This window comes from Panthera tigris, chromosome D2 (genome assembly GCF_018350195.1).
Source record: "Panthera tigris isolate Pti1 chromosome D2, P.tigris_Pti1_mat1.1, whole genome shotgun sequence".
Classification (NCBI taxonomy): domain Eukaryota; kingdom Metazoa; phylum Chordata; class Mammalia; order Carnivora; family Felidae; genus Panthera; species Panthera tigris.
Genome location: NC_056670.1, coordinates 62,165,884 through 62,183,974, shown reverse-complemented (window position 1 = coordinate 62,183,974; position 18,091 = coordinate 62,165,884). Strand labels below are relative to the sequence as shown.

The 18,091-nt window shown below is 40.8% G+C and overlaps 1 protein-coding gene across 6 annotated transcripts in view; it reads right to left on the bottom strand.

The window, feature by feature from the left end:
• SORCS3 (sortilin related VPS10 domain containing receptor 3) overlaps positions 1–18,091 on the bottom strand; it is a 589,476-nt gene that overhangs the window by 394,932 nt on the left and 176,453 nt on the right. For all 6 annotated transcript variants that reach the window (XM_042960443.1, XM_042960447.1, XM_042960446.1 and 3 more), the window contains one exon: positions 17,135–17,202. In XM_042960443.1, the coding sequence (XP_042816377.1) occupies positions 17,135–17,202 (68 nt within the window). The remainder of the gene's footprint in view (positions 1–17,134; positions 17,203–18,091) is intronic.

Sequence of the window (18,091 nt, the reverse complement as noted above, 5' to 3'; positions counted from 1 at the left end):
CATAAATAATATGTAAAAAAGGTAAACTCTGGCATCAGTGACCTAACATGTTGCGGAAGAAAGTAAAAGTGTGGAGTTTTTGTATACAATTTAAGTTAAGCTGTTATGAGCTTAAAATAGGCTATTATAACTTTAAAAAGTTTTTTTAAAGAATTTTTTTAATGTTTATTTTTGACAGAAAGAGAGAGAGAGAGAGAGCGGGAGACACAGAATCTGATTCAGGCTCCAGGCTCTGAGCTGTCAGCACAGAGCCCGACATGGGGCTCGAACCCACGAACCATGAGATCATGACCTGAGCTGAAGTTGGACACTCAATTGACTGAGCCACCCAGGTGCCCCATTAAAAAAAAGTTTTATGCAAGCCTCATAGTAACCACAAAGAAAAAAAACCTTGGGTAAATACAAAAAATAAATAAATAAAGGGATCAAAGTATATCACTACATATAATCATCAGGACGACAGAGAGAGAGGACGAAAAAGAACTACAAAACAGAAAACATTAACAAAATGGCAATAGTAAGTCCTTACTTATCAATAGTTACTTTAAATTTAAATGTTTTAAACTCACCAATTAAAATATAGGGGCGCCTGGGTGGCGCAGTCGGTTAAGCGTCCGACTTCAACCAGGTCGCGATCTCGCGGTCCGTGAGTTCGAGCCCCGCGTCAGGCTCTGGGCTGATGGCTTGGAGCCTGGAGCCTGTTTCCGATTCTGTGTCTCCCTCTCTCTCTGCCCCTCCCCCGTTCATGCTCTGTCTCTCTCTGTCCCAAAAATAAATAAAATATAAAGAGTAGCTGAATGTATTTTTTTCTAAAAAAGATCTAATTATATGCGGCCTAGGAGAGACTGACTTCACATTTAAGAACACTAAATGTGGAGGATGGAAAATGATATTCCGTATACATGGTAGCCAAAACAGAGCACAGGGGTGCCTCTATTTATGGCAATCAAAACTGTCCCAAGAAAAAAACAATGTCATTACAGAATTTTAAATGGGTTAATTCAATAGGAAGATACAGAAATTATAAATATATATGCATCCAACATTAGAGCACTTAAATATATGAAGCAAACACTGACATAACTGAAGAAATAAATAGACAACAACCCAATACTAGGAAGAACCTTCAATATCCCAGTTTCAATAGTTGATAGATCATCCAGAAAGAAAATCAATAAAGAAACAGACTTGAACAACACTACAGACCAAGTAAACCTAACGGACATAGATGGAACATTCCATCCAACAGCAGCACCCAGAACATTCTCCAGAACAAATCATAGGCTAGGTCACAAAACAAGGATTAACAAGTGTAAGAAGATTTAACTTACTCCAAGTATCTTTTCTGACCACAGTGGAATTAAATTAGCAATCAGTAACAAAAGGAAAAGTAAAAATAAAAAAATCACAAATACATGGAAATTAAATATATGCTCTTAATCAATGGGTCAAAACAAAAAGGCAAATTAGAAAATATCTTGAGACAAGCAAAAACAGAACATACCAAAACTTCTGGAGTGAAGCAAAAGCAGCATTGAGAGAGAAGTTTATAGCCATAAGCACATGGATTAAAAAAGATCATCTTAAAAAAGTTAACAATACACCCCAAGGAACTAGGAAAAGAAAAAGAAACTAAGCCCAAAGTTGGCAGAAGGAAGAAAATAATAAAGTTAAGAGCAGAAATCAATAAAATAGAAACTAAAAAATAATTAAATAACTGACAAAACTAAGAGTTGGTTTTTTGAAGATAAAAAAACCAAAAGGTCCTCAGTTAGACTAAGAAACAAAGAAAAGGCTCAAATATATAAATTCTAAAATAGAAGAGGAACCATTACAGATGTCACAGAAATAAAAAAAGATTATAAGAGACCATTATGAACAAGTGCATGCCAAGACACTGGAAAAACTAGAAGGAATGGATAAATGCCTAAAACATATGACATACCAAGACTGAACCCCCCTCCCCAATAGAAAATTTGTACAGACCAATAACAAACAGAGAGACTGAAATAATCAGAAAACTCCCAACAACAACAAAAAAAGCCCAGAACCAGATGGCTTCATAGGTGAGCCCTACCAAACATTTAAAGAAGAATCAAAACTAATCCTTCTTGAACTTTTCCAAAAAACAGAAAAAGAAGAAATTCTTCCAAACTCATTTTCTGAAGCCAGCATCACTCTGATACCAAACCCAGGCAGAGATACCACAAGAAAAGAAAACTACAGGCCAATATCTCTGATGAACATATATGCAAAAATCACTAACAAGATATGAACAAAAACCTAATTTACAACACATTTAAAGGATCATATACCATAACCAAGTGGGATTTATCCCTGGCATGCAAGGAAGGTTCAATATATGCAAATCAATCAATGTGGTACACCACATTAACAGAATAAAAGATAAAAATTGCATGATCATCCCAAGAAGTGCAGAAAAAGCATCTGATAAAATTCAATATCCTTTCACACCCACCAAAAAAGTTTCAACAACTTAGTCATAGAAGGAACTTAGTCATCACAATAGAGGCCATGTATGAAAAATCCATAGCTAATCTCTCACTCAATGTGAAAAAACCACGCTCACCACTGCTATTCAATATGGCACCAGAAGACCTAGCCAGAACAAATAAGGAATAAAAGGCAATCAAATCCAAGGAAAAAGTAAAATTATCTGTTTGCAGACAACATGCTATTATAATATTTTGTGTGTGTGTGTGTGTGTGTGTGTGTGTGTGTGTGTATGAACCCTAAAGACTCAAGAAAAAAAAACCATTAGAACTGATACACAAATTCAATAAAGTTGAAGGATACAAAGTCAACATATAAAAATGAGTTGTATTTCTCTCTTCTTTGTTGAGATAAAATGGACATATAACATCTTCCTGGTGTGCAAAATGGTGATTTGATATTGTACATACTGTGAAATGATCACCATAATAAGTCTAGTAAATATCCATCATCACTACACATAGTTATAAACTGTGTTTCTTATGATGACAACTTTTAAGATGTATACTCTTAGTAACTTTCAAATGTGCAGTACAGTATTATTAACTACAGTCATCATGCTGTACATTATGTCCCCAGTTCCTATTAATTTTATAACTACCAGACTGTATCTTTTGAACACCTTCACCCATTCTGCGCACCCCCTTCCACCCCAACCTCTGACAACCACCAATCTGTTTTCTACATCTGTGAATTTGCTTTCTTTGTTTGTTATTAAACTCCACATATAAGAAGGCTCCTATTGTATTTGTCTTTCTCTGTCTCTTACTTCACTTAGCATAATGCCCTCAAGGTCCATCCACACACTAACAATGAACTATCCACAAAGGAAATTAACAAAATCTCATTTATAATAACATCAAAATGAATACTTAGGAATAAACTTGACCAAAGAGGTAAAAGACCCATATGCTGAAAACTATAAAACATTGATGAAAGAAATGAAAGCAAATACCAATAAATGGAAAGACAGATGTGTTGAGATTAGACAAATTATTATTATTAAAATGTCATACTACTCAAAGTGATCTATAGATTCAATGTAATCTCTATCAAAGTCCCAATGAAATTTTACACAGAAATAGAAAAAAATAATCCTAAAATTATTCATGTGAAACCACAAAAGACCCAAAATAGCCAAAGCAATTTTGAGAAAAAAAAAATAGCTGGGGGCATCACACTTCCTAATTTCAAAATATATTACAAAGCCAAAGTATTCAAAACAATATAGCATTGGCATAAAAATTGACCTCTAGAGACCAGAAATAGATCAACTCATATATGGTCAACTAATCTTCAACAAAAATGCCAAAAATACAGAATGAACAAAGAAAAGGCTTTTTAAGAAACAGTATATGGGAAATTTGGTAACTACCCCTAAAAGAAGGAAACTAGACCCTTATCTTACACCATACATGAAAATCAACTCAAAATGAATTGAAGACTTAAGCAAATGACCTAACACCATAGAACTGCTAAAAAAAAACTGCTACAAGAAAAAAATAGGCGAAAAGTTTCTTGCCATTGGCTTTGGCAATGATTTATTGCATATGGCACCAAAAGCACAGGCAACAAAAGCAAAACTAAGCAAGTAGGATTACATCAAACTAAAAAGCTTCTGCACAGCAAAGGTAACCATCAACAAAATGAGAAGGCAACCTACGGAATGAGAGAAAATACTTGCAAATCATATAACATTATGATAAATGGTTAATATTCAAAACATATAAAGAATCCCTATAACTCAATACCAAAAAAAAAATAGCCCAATTAAAATATGAACTAAAAACTGAATAGACATTTAGATATTTCTCCAAAGAAAACATACAAAATGGCCAACAGGTATATGAATAGGTGCTCAACATCACTAATTATCAGGGAAATGTGAATCAAAACCACAATGAGATATCACTTCCTACCTATTAGTATGTAGATTAACAAAGAAACAAGAGATAATACACGCTGGTGATTATGTGGTGGGACGGGAACCCCCACACACTGTTGGTGGGTATGTAAACTGGTACGGCCACTATGGAAAACAGTATGGTAGTTTTACTACCATATGCTCCAACAATACCACTTCTGAGTGTATATCCATTTGAATTTAAATATGAATCTGAAAGGGATATCTGTACTCTTATGTCCATTGCATCATTTTTCACAAGAGCCAAGACATGGAAGCAACATAAATGTCCACTGATGGATGAATCAATAAAGAAAATGTAGTATACGCATACAATGGAACATTAAGTCTTAAAAAAAGAAGGACATCCTGCCATTTGCAACAACATAAATGATACTGGAGGACATTACGCTAAGTGAAATAAGCCAGACACAGAAGTACAAATACATGATACTGCTTGAATAAGGAATCTAAAATAATCAAATTCATAGAAGGAGAGAATGTAATGGTGGTGGCCAGGGGCTGGAAGGAGGAAGAAATGGGGAGGTATTAATCAAATGGTACAAAGTTCTAAATTATACAAGATAATCATGTCTTAGACATCTGCCGTATAGCATAAAGCTATAGTTAACAATACTGTATTGCAGACTTAAAAATGTGTTAATATGGTAGAACTTGTGTTAAGAGTTCTTATCACAAAAAATAATAATGAATAAAGAAGGCAGCAGGAAACTTTACAGGTGATGGATATGTTTATGACAGAGGTTGTGGTGACAGCTTCACTTACCTCCAAATTCACCAAGATATACATATATATATATATATCTTGGTGAATTTGGAATTAAATTTGTATATATATATACATATATATGTGTGTGTATATATATATATATATATACACATATATATTAAATATGTACAGCTTCTTGTATTTCCATAATATCTCTAAAGTGTATTTTTAAGTGGGCAAAAGACATGAACAGACATTTCACCAAAGACAATATACAGATGCTAAGTAGGCACATGAAAAGATGTTCAACATCATTAGCTATCAAGGATGCAAATTCAAACCACAATGAGATATTACTGCCTCTCTCTTACCATGGCTAAAATTAAAAGTAGTGAGAAAGCCTTGCTGACAAGGCTATAAAAAACTGGATCATTCAGACATTGTTGGTAGGAATATAAAATGGAACAGCGACTCTGAAAAGGTTTGTCAGTTTCTTCTAAAACTAAACACACAACTACGACATGACCCAGAAATCACACTCCTATGCAGTTGTCCCAGAGGAATGAAAACTTATCTCTGCACAAAGACCTGTACTCATATGTTCATAACAGCATTATCTGCAACAACAAAAAACTGGGAAATAGCCAAATGTCCTTCAACAGGTAAAAAGTTAAACCACCTGCGGTACATGCATACGTGGAATACTCCTCAACAATAAGTACAAACTATTGATACACAGCAATCTGGGTGAGTCTCCAGGGAATTACACTAAGTGAAAATGGTAACCCCCAAAGGTTACATACTGTATGATTCCATTTCTTTAACCATTTTGAAATGAAACATTTTATAAACGGAGAACAGATCAGAGGTTGCCAAGGTTTAGTGATGAAGGGTCTGGGGAAAGAGAGGTAGATGTGATTATAAAAGGGGAACACGAGAGATTCTTGTAATGCAACTGTTCAGTATCTTCATTGCAGTGGTGGATAGACAAACCTACACACACACACACACACACACACACACACACACACACACCAATGAGAACAACAAATTTGTGTAACATTGATGATTGTATCAATGTCAATGCACTGTTGTCATATTATAGTTTGATAAAATATTACCATTAGAGAGACTGGGTAGAGAGTACACAAGCTCAATCTGTATCATTTCTTAAAGCTGTATGTGTATCTTCATTTGTCTTGCAAAAATTTCAATTGAAAATGTATATGATCACAAATGTCACACTCATCCCATAGAACACTCTGTACTCAACAACCATAAACGGAATGAGTGAGAATTTGCAGATGATTACGAGCATTTTACCTGCTGCATCTCTGGGTGAGGTGGTGGGAAGGAGGTATGCCAAAAATTAAGAATTTTTGGCAACATGTCTAATTAATCACAATGCCATCATTTATGGAGACTATTGGGACTATGGTACGTTGTCTAAAGTTCAGGAGAACAGATATGGCAATGCAGCATCCAAAACTGAGAAGGTGCTCACTAACTAGACCCCGAACTGAAAATTATTTGGGGAGGCAGTATGACAAGGTCAGACAAGCATGTATTTTTGTTTTACAGGGGTGAGGTCAAACTTAATGTCCATTACTTGCTGATTATAAAAACCTCAGATTCATCTCTACCAAAATGGAATAAAATCCTTGCAAGGTTGTTATAAGTGGTATCTTTACAAGTAAAGCTCCTAGACATTCCCTAACACATTCTAAATTAGTCTTTTAAATTAATAGTACAAGTGAAGGGATGCTCTTTAAAATGTAGTGTATTTTAAGTCTCCTTTATATTAGAATACCTCAGAAAACATTTGATACCCTTGAAGGTTATTGGTCTAGTATTCCCAAAACTCTTCCCTAGTTTTTTTTTTTTTTTTTTTTTTCTAGCGGTCCCAGTCTCCCTATGCACAGGAATGAATAAGAAAGCCAGCCTAGACTGGGAATTCTCACCCCCAAACATAAAGTTTTGCCTGCTTGACTCAAGGGGGCCTTCCAATTCTCTATTGGGAATTTAAATCACGGAGAAGGTTGTTGTCATATTATGGCAGCTCGCTAGAGAGTAGAACCATGACATTCAGATGCTGTGGTCCCTGGAGATGCAGAGAATAGAGTCATGACATACCATGGTCCCGAGAGAGGCCTAGGATTTTGGTCCTTCCTGGAGTCTTCCTGTTACCTGTTCCTCCAAACACGGAGTGATCCCAGTATCCTTCCAACAAATCCTACATCTCGCCTAAATTAGTGATTACTTCTATTGCTTGCAACCAAGTATTATGAATAGAAAGCCTTCCAAAATCACCTGGAAACTATTTCCCATTTGTGGGCCCTTCCAAACCCCCAGGGAACCTGGATTCCCAGCTGCCAACTCAGCCTCACAGGTTTCATCTCAAGCACAACTCCACAGATAGCAGCACCTTGTAACCATTCTCTTGTGGTACCACTCTCTAAAATCAATGTTAATTGCCAATTAAACAAGTTTGATGCTGACAGAATGTGAGCTAATTAGTAAGTATCAGAGCTCATTCCAATTATTAACCTTTATGGTTGTCATTTATAAAGATGAGGGCATGAATGACTGTGCTTCTCATTGTGAACCAGACATAAGGATAATAGATACAAGGGAAAGGTGCTAGGCTAAGGGGGAATTCCCCACAACAAGTTTTTATGCACCTTTCAGAAGTAAAGATGGCCATGACCTCTCTTAGGTCGACAGTTATATCAGAATCAAGAGGGGAGCTCTTTAAACACTATAAACAACTTGGGGAGCCTGGGGGGTTCAGTCGGTTAAGCATCTGACTCTTGGTTTCAGTTCAGGTCATGATCTCACGGTTTGTGGGTTCAAGCCCTGCATCTGGCTCTGTGTTGACAGTGCAAAGCCTGCTTGGGATTCTCTCTCTCTGCCCCTCCTCCACTCTCATTTTTTTCTTCCTCTCTCTCAAAATAAACAAACTTAAAACTATAAACAACTAGATCTTCACCCCCAGAAATTGGCTCAATAGGTTTGGAATGAGGCCCAGGAGACTGGCTTGTCTTATATTTCCCAGGTGATTTTCATGATCCACCAGAATTGAAAATCACTTAGACAAACATCCAAGAAACCCATTCCTAGTCCCCAGCGCAACCCCGTGGCTATAGATCTCTCATGAAATATGAATGGTGGCTGAGCTAGAAAGGCCAGGAAAGAGTGATTACTAATGTAACAGCAAGAGCAGGGGGCTACTGAGAATGGAGAGACCTAGATTTGGGTCCCAGATCTGAATCAGTGAGCACCAACCCATTCGGGACCTTAGTTCATCCATCCGTAAAATGGAATGTTCAATGCACAGGCTTCACATTCCTCCCAGAAATAGGAGACGTGCCAGGCATTCATGTGGGCAGTGACTACAAATAGTATACCAGTTTAAGAGATAAGTACCACTGAAAGGGGGAGCTTTTAAAGATAAACCCTATCTATGTATTGCATTTTAAGACTTAACTTTAGCTCTAATTTGGGTACAAAGCATTTAGACAGCAAGGTGTGAAATGCCTCCTTTGTAAGTTCAGCAATTCTTGAAAAGAAACCTCACCGACATGTGAGAGAGAAAACAGAACATGTCTTTTTACCAGTTTATTGCTTTCCAAATAATATCGAGGGCAGTGGTCTTTGTGGGGAAGCTGCCAAAGGCCTCCTAAAGACATTTACAGTGGACGTCCAATAAAGTAATTGACCACCAAATGATGAGAAAGTAACCATGAAAGCTTGACTACCTTATCTTTATAGGCGTTGTATATACATAAGCAGGAATGGGGTTGGTAAAAATCCACTCTCCTATAAACTTGGTAATAGATAGGCTCTATGTGAGTTGAAAATTTTCCTCTTTTTTTTTTTCCCCTTGGGTTTTAAACCAAATTCCAAGGATCCACCTATCATAGTGTTACACACATGGACATCTGGCAGGGAAATAAATTATGGCTTACCTTAGAGAGTAGGGAAATGCATCCATTTATAAATGTTATTTTAGAAGGGACTGTCTGATCCTGTTTACTTATTAACTTCATTAGAAAGCTAATGAATCTCCTGCTGGGAAAATGAGAGGGAGCACAGGCTCGGGAAAGGGATGGGCAGAATTTCACACCCCTTCTCCAAATGGTGAGGTTATTTATGATTGCGATAAAATGGCACTGCATTTGGATGAAAGCGAAAACAACATAAAATAACAATCAACAGACATGATCCATACAAAAGTGTTACATTCTCTCAGCCACTGGACAAAAATCAAGATTTATACATGTCTGGGTCCTGCCTCATGGAAGACAAAAAGACTAGGCCATAAAAAGAACCCCTCTTTCCCATAATAAATAGGAAAACAACAAATCTGCAATCCAGACCCCATTCTCCAGTATTCTCATTTCTCTATTCTCTAACAAAGTAAGATGTTTGAGGGCTCAATATTTAGGGCAAACCCCTCTCTCATTCTGTTTTTTGGAACAAAGACTTTCACAAGTTGAGTGATGCTCCCTTCGTTTAATGAATTTAAATTAAGTAGTTTGGAGAGGTGTTCTAGCTAATACCTGCCAACTGGCCACTATCCATCAGTGAGCGGCATGGCATGTCAGCAGGGTTGTGTATGTGTTGTTAACAATACCTGATTTTTTAAGGAAGGTGGCTATGCTCGGGAGTGAGGGCGTTATCCGTTGCGCATCATAAATCCCACTGTGGGGGCTTCTTGTTTGATTTCCCAAGGTGGAAGAATCTGTGGACTTCAGAGTTGAAAGAGACTTGAGAGATCATTTCACCTCATACCTTTGTTTATGAGGAAGCAGAAGGATGGCAAGAGTAATCCAATTTACTGGTAACTGAGATGGGCCAGAACCAGGCTTTCTCCTAGATCACTGGTTCCTGGTCCTACATGATGTTAAGAGGCCACTAGGGCACTTCGAAAATTATACATCCAGAGTAATCCTCAGCCTTACTAAATTGGAATCTCTTGGGAAGGACCCAGGAATTTAGATTTTTAGCACATTCCACAAGAAATTGTGAGGATATGCCAAATTTGAAAAACATGCATGATCCCACTCTGACTTCCATGTTAAGTACTTGGACGGTAACAAACCTCTTCAATGTGCTTAGATTCCCTTATGGTTGCATTAAAAAGAAAATAACCAGTAACAGATGAGTTAACTCAACACTATGTTAGGGGAACTTAAATCAGATTGTGGTTTGTATCCTATACTCCAAATCATTATCAGCATCTGGTGTAGAAAAACCAAGAAATATATTCACCTTGCCCTTTTGCTAAGCACAGATTAGTATGCAAAGAGGAAGACTCCACAGTGTTCTCTCAAAAGAAGTGTATCACATCCAGGCCTTACGTGCTTAGGATTCTAGATGTGCTCTGCACCCTGCCCTCCTAAAGTTACCAGCACAACTGTCATGTGGAACCAGGTGGAAGCTGCTGGGCTAGGCAGATGTGGGCCTATCAACAGATGTTACTGTTTATGTTAAGTAATGACTAGATTACAGACATTTTGCATTACATGTACCATCTCAGTGACTTCTTACAAAGCTCTCACAAGACAGGTCTTACTGTCATCCCATTATATTGGTACGTAAATGAGGCTGAGAGAAATTAAAACATTGCTCAAGGTGGTATAACTAATAAGCAGTAGAGCTGGGATTCACATCCAGGCAGTCTGAATCCAGGACCGACTCCTTATCCACTACTCATATTCAATCCCACCAATTACCCGGTGTTTCCGAGAACCATGGGAACCAATGGCACAGGAGAGAGGCTTTCCTATTAAGAGTTTCACACCCTAACAGAGAAATAAATGTTTTATATTAAACAGCAAAACAAAAAATAGGTGCCATATTGATCACTTCTCTAATTCCTTCCTAGAATTATTTTGCACCCTTTATAGTATGAGATGGGTGGTAATAAAAATATAAGTATTTCTACAGCAGGGCAACTTCTTGCAGAAGGCACTGTATTTTGTATATACATATTATTCGTGCATATGCCTGATGTTGGTTCCTAGTACATTAATTTTACCTCTCAACAAAACGAAACATTCCTCGAGGATAACAAGCATGACATAATTATCCTGCATCCCCCAGCAATGAGCACAGGGCTGCTTATATAATTGATGCTCAATTAATATCTGTTCAATTGAATGCTCTGTGACCCATTCAGGAGCTTTCACCAGATTTATTACTACTGAAAGCAAATAGAAGGAGGCCCCAGTTCTAGGGAGAGGATTTCACAGCCTGTATCATCAGCCCAGCCTTCGGGACTTCACATATGAAGAGCCTAGCGAATAGGACGGGAAGTTTTTAATTAACAGCCTAACAAAAAAATGTCATTCCAATCTGCAGTTTTGTTTCCATTAATTCACTCAGATTCAGCAGCAATTCCACTAAGGAATTGGGGTGAGCAGCTGCAGAGGGAGGGAAACACATAAATAAATCATGAGTGTCATTAAAATTTGTAAACTAATAACTTCTGGGAAGTCTTAGCAATTATTATCAGGGTTTTCTTGGCAAACAAAAAATTAATAAATCCAAAGGTCTCCATTTTCTATTTAAAAAAAATACAGCATCCCCCAGAAAGGTCACTGACAGAACAATTAGGGGAGGAAATAAATGGTCCAGCCAACGGCTTGCAAACCGGATGAAAAGTCATTGATTCCCCAGTGGCAGGAGGATGAGACAACTCAATACAAGGAAAGCGACAGGCCAAGGCAAGGCTGATGCTGCGGCCGATTTGGGGCCACTGGTTCTTCAGTTCAGCTCTCCAAGCCCTTCTTTAGTGTAGCCCAAGTGCTATGTGTTATAGATCCAGAAACATGAAAGGCACATGGCCCCTGCTCTTGGGAAGCTCACAGGCTAGAAACAAATCACAACACAGTGTAAGTGGTGCCGGTGGTGAGCAGAACAGGGGCACCCCGCTCGGGGAGGAGGGGCAGGGAAGCTTCCCAGGAGGATAAGCCCAGGAGGCGGTATGCTCCATAAACCCCTTACCCAGGAACTCCTCTCTCTGCTCTCTGGGCCCTAGGAAAAACGGCTGAGCAACCTGGTTGCTTTTCTAAGGGCACAACGTGTCTCACACTGTTGTCAGGAAGAGGAGCCAGCACCAAGAAGCAGATCAATTACCAGATTCCATAGGATTACCAACCCTCCCTGAGCATTTTCCACGGGTGGGCACTGTATACCAGGCACTATGCTAGGCAGTTCACACATTGTATTTCACGTGAAACATCATAACCACACTATGAGGTGGGCACCCATATAATCCTCATTGTACAGTAAAGAAATGGAGGCACAGAGAGGTGAAGAAACTTGTTCAAAGTCACTCCGTGGCTAAGTGGAGGAGTGTGGACTTGAACCCAGGCCACCAGTCTCCGAGCTTCTATTCTTAATTACGTCGATGAGCAGGAAACAGATCAACTAATGCTCAGCCTTTAAATCTGAACTTATCTCTCCTTTTTTGGGTCAGGCTTCTATCAAATCTAACAGTACTGGGGGCCAGCATCACTCTTGACTGATGGGCAACCTCCAGATTTGACACATTATGGACTGAAAACACCCTGAAAGTGAAGCCCTGGGTCTTTTAAATTTTTTTTTTAACATGTATTTATTTTTGAGACAGAGACAGACAGAGCATGAACGGGGGAGGGCAGAGAGAGAGGGAGACACAGAATCGGAAGCAGGCTCCAGGCTCTGAGCCATCAGCCCAGAGCCCGACGCGGGGCTCGAACTCACGGACCGCGAGATCGTGACCTGAGCTGAAGTCGGACGCTTAACCGACTGAGCCACCCAGGCGCCCCAGCCCTGGGTCTTTTAAAAAAATATCAGTCCCCAACCTCCTTAAGTCTATAAGCATGAATTCTCTATGGAAAATGTCCATTGACTAAAGGATACAAACAGATGGTTGTGCTAATAACCAGTTATTAATATACAGCCATCCTTGCATTGGTAGAGAAAAAATTTGACCCTCCCCCCAGGATAACAGCACCGAGGAGTTTCAGAAAGAATGTCATGAGGGCTTAAGATACCCCTACCCTACTGAATGCTTTTCAACAGTCTTTTGTCTATTTAGAAGTAGATGGCCTCTGAATTATTAATCCAGCGAGGCGAATAATTCTATCCCACTGTAACCTGGCAGGGAGTGTCATCTTGTCATGACAGCTGCAGCTCCAGGCTCCTCTGCTGTACAGAAAATTGAAGAAGAATCCCCTAAATTCAATTTCAACTTGGTTAAGCATGTTGGGCCAAATCACAAAACTGAAAGGGTGCGTGTTTAATTTAGTTTCTTTTTCTCTGCACACTGTGTTAGTAAGGAAGATCACAGTGCTCTAGGCTCTAACTGCAAAATACATCATCATTATCGGGACAGAAAAGAGGATGGGAGACGCAGATCTCTAGGGGATGAGCAGGAAAGACAATGCAAGGTTTGAAGAAATGCTGTGAGGCCCCAGCACATTGGAAAATTCCCCCGAAGGATAGAAACAGCCCCTTTTCTCTCTCTAGCTCTATGCAGGGGTTGCTAAGCAGGGCTTTATCAGACCCATGAACCCTTGGAAACAGAGCACAAAAACACATTCATATGTAACAATTATCCAGAGGGAAAGCCTACAAAATCCACCAGCATTCCAAATCCTTATAAGGTCACACCATATGAATCTGTTATCTGCAAACCATGCTTAGTGTAACAAACACTCTTTGGTTTGGCTCCTTCTGTGAACATGAAGAGACCCACCCAAACGTTCCCTCCCTGGTCCAAGACCAGCTGCTCTCTCTTCCTGCTGCTTGGCTCCCTTTTCTCCTGCAGCTCAGGCTTACCTGCCCTTTTCCCTTGTAGTAAGGACGTTTTTCCACTTCTCACTTGCCAAGTCACATCCCACCCATCAGTCCAACCCCCAGCTCATAGAATCCTGTCTACAGAGGAACATCTTCTTGTTGCTAGAAACCGATACTTCAATTCCCTCTAATCAGCACAAGGAACAACCATCTAAATCACTCTTCTCCCCTCCCTAATCCCCTGAAGATCTCTGCTAATTCATCCATATCACAGAATATATCCCCTTGGTGCCCTATAATTTCCATCACATGGACCCCGACATCATTGGATCCTTATAAACAAAGTCAATAATGGGATGAACACTATACAAACACAGAGGGTTATAATAATCAATCATTACAATTAAGTGAACACTTCCTACGTGTGAGCCACTCTTAAGGGTTTTTACATTTATTATTTCATTTAGTCCTTGCAAATCATCCACTAATTCATTGAGCAAACATTTATTAAGTATCTCCTATGTGCCAGATACTGTCCTAGGTACAGAGAGTATAGCCCTGAATTAAAATGGAAAAAAGTCTCTCTCTACAAGCTTAGATGTTAGTGGTTATAGGCAGACAATAAATCATTCAATAAGTAAAATATTTAGCATGCCAGATGGGGGTAAGTACTAAGGAGGAAAATGCAAGTTGAGTGATGGAATGTGAAGTCCTGGAGAAAGGCCTCCCTGATTAGAGGAACCGAGAGGGTAAGGAACAGAGGCACTGCCCGCCCCGCCTTGGAGAGGAGCAGAAAAAGGCAATGAGGGTAAGGGCCGTGGAGGGGACAAGGTGATGTGTCTCAGGGAAGGCAAGAACAATGTGGTTGCAGCAAAGGGGGTTTCTGTACTATCTCGAACTTACATCCAGGGAAAGAGAGATGCGCTGAATGGTGACCACCCAGAAAAATATGTTCAACATCCTTACCCCCAGAACCTGTCACAGAGCTTGTTTGACAAAAAAAAGGATCTTTCCAGATGCATTTAAGGATCTCAGGATGAGATCATGCTGGATTATCCTTGGGCCTAACTCCAATGGCAACCGTCCTTACAAGGGACAGGAGAGGAGGGGGCCAAGGAGATGACGTAGGCAGAGAAGGAGGACCATAGCCTTAGCTACAAGGAATGCCAGCAGCCGCCAAGGCTGGAAGGATTCTCTCTAGAGCCTTCAGAGGGAGTGCGGCCCTACAGACACCTTGATTTCAGACTTCCACATTCCAGAACTGAGAGACAGTACATTTCTGCCGCTTTAGGCCAGGCAGTTAGTGGTACGGTGTCACAGCAGCCCCAGAAAACTGATACAAAGAGGTTAAAAAGTTACAGAGCTCTTTGGGTGGGTGAGGTGGGGTCTGAATCCTGGCGAGTGCACATCAGGGTGCCCTTAGGCTGCCTATGGTCTCTGGTACACACCAGTGAATATACTGGCTCTTATGACCACAGGCCACACACTTCATTACTTAAGGGCCTCTAGCAGTAAGCATGGCCTGGGCCTGGGCATGGGCCCCTGGCTGTGCCTGGCCCACCCCTAGACCTAGCCAAACCTTTCTTGAAATATGGGCTGCCAGGTAGAGCTTCTCCAATTGTAAGGGCAGGATCTTCTGGCTTGTTTTTATTATTTGCCCTCCGAAGGCAGTGCGCGAGTCAGGCTTCAGGTATCACCATAGTATCACTGCGATTGGGCCTGAGAGGAAGTTTTCTGAGGCTCTACTTCCCCAGGAGTCCTGTGTGAGTGGAAACAGGCATGCTCTCATCTATTAGAGGAACAGTGCTTTCTTATATCTGTGCCAATTTTCACTGAGCAGCAAAGTTAGGTTTTGGACATCCTGTGCGAATGGAGGCAGGCCTGAGTCGATATGAGCAATTAACCCCTAAATATTTCATTGATGCTGTGACTGTTCCCCCTTCCTGGGAAACAAACTCTGGCCAGTCCTCTGCAAACAAACAGGTCAGATGAAGAAGAAGCAAGGCACACAGATATTCATGCCCCAGACCACTTCTGCTCCAAGACCCCAGGAAACCCTCAGGACAGAGGTCTGGGATGGTGACGCAGCCCAGTGAAGAGCCTTTTGTGACAGTGCCCCCTCCCCAGTGTTTACAAATGACAAAGCAAACGGCACAGACAACACAGCCTTCCCAGAGCCTGAAGTGCTGACTCAGAGAGACTGATGGAATTTGCTGTTGCCCTGTCACTGCCCGCAGTGTGCACATGTGCTGTGTAGAGCCGGGCGCCAAAGCGCCCAGTGCAGAGAAAGTCCTCAGGCCTCTGCTTCAGTTAAGCTCTCCCTGATCTAACCACCAGCATCCTTCTCTCTGTCCTGTGACCCGCGTCCCATCAGAGCGGACTTATCCAGCAGGCACAATGGGCACAGTGCCGAGGGCTTACCATACTTTTAAGGATCCACAAACATGTTTCATTTCTTTTAAAGTCCAAACAAAAAATGAACTTTGAGGCTGAAAAAAGTTTCCATATACTATATTAACACACTTATCTTTATGCCATTGCAGCCATAAAATACATATTTCGATATATATTAAAATATATGTATTACCAATATACATTTTAACGTATATTAAATTTATTAAATATATAGTAAATGTTTATTAAATATATAGACATTAATATACAGTAAGCATTTATAAATATGTATAGTGAATATACTAAAATATATGTATCAAGAAGCCCATGAAGGTCCCCATCTGGACCTGATCCCCACGTGTATCTATTCCCACAAGGACAGGTAAGAACCACAGCATCTCACAGATGCACAGGGCCGGAAATGGTCCTTGGGCCAAGACTCACGCCCAAGGCAAGACTCTCCCCTCAGCAGACTCCCTGACCCACGGCTCTTCTCATTCCGGGCATGCTCCCCTGATCTCTCTAACCAGACGTGTGTCCCTCAAGCAGAACGAGACAGCGCAGGAACGCAGAAGCAACAATGGTGCCAAGCAGGCAGGGCTGTGACAGGCCCCCAGAGAGATAAGCAGAGTGCTACGGGAGTTCACAGGTGGGGCTGTCCATTCCACCTGGGGGGCTAAGGGGCTCTTCCATGAGGAGGATTGCTTCCTGCCTGTTCCAAAATGTGCCCCCCAGCCGCGTGGCTGGCATTCTTCAAGTGAGCCAAGCCACAGAAGCTTGTTAAGAACCTCTAATCCACTTACCTCCAGAGTGAGCTCTCAGTCACGCTCCCCAGGTTGAAGTCGTACAGCTTCGTCAGGATAAGTATAACCTGTGATGGGGATGGGGAGGAGGGCAGAGAAGAGGAACAAAAGGGGAGGAAAAAAAAGCAAGCTTACTTTAGTTTGTGTAACAATATACAGTGCATCTCAAATCACCCAGAGGAGGGTTTAGTATTTATCCGTTGAGTGGAGGGGTATTATAGGATCAAGCAAGGGAAAACAATTATTAATTTAATGCATTCCTGTAACTGGTAGCATTTATTTTAATCCTGACGACGCTTTGCATTTGAAGTAAAACAAGCCAACAGGAATTAACTGGGTTATCGACAGTGGTTTCTCTACATCTGTCCTCCTTCAAGGTGAGGTGCTGGCCGGCTGGCTCTGATCACTCGTACAGCCACCCAGGGATCAGACGATGGGCTTGCTTTTGATCTGGAGATGACTCTGACTTACAGACTTGGACCCAATGGTAAGAAGCAACCGAGCCTAATTCTCTCCATCTACAGACGGGTTCAAAGAGATTCTGTGTTTCCATTACTAGCGCCTCAGCAGCCGCATCTACTTGAATGGCAGGTAAACCCAGTCCCCAACATCCCCTGATGCCATCTGCCATCTACCATTTGGCATCTGTCCTCATCATGGAGTAAGAAGCAGGTCATTGGACTCCACTGGACTCCGGGACCACTTTCCTGACATCAGCTGAAATTCAGAAACCCAAAAGGAAGCTGTACATGAAAGAGGGCTGGAGCTTTCTCTAATAGAGTTAGCAGTTTCCCGAAATGGTCGTGGGCCGGTCTGGTCCTAGGCCCTTTAAACTTCTCCAGCTGGGGACCTGGATATCAGACGTCTCCCTGCCTGCCCACTGTGTGCCTGGACAGTGGCTTAGGCACAACTCCGAATCACAAGGATGCCAAGTGCATGCACCTGAATCGATTTTAA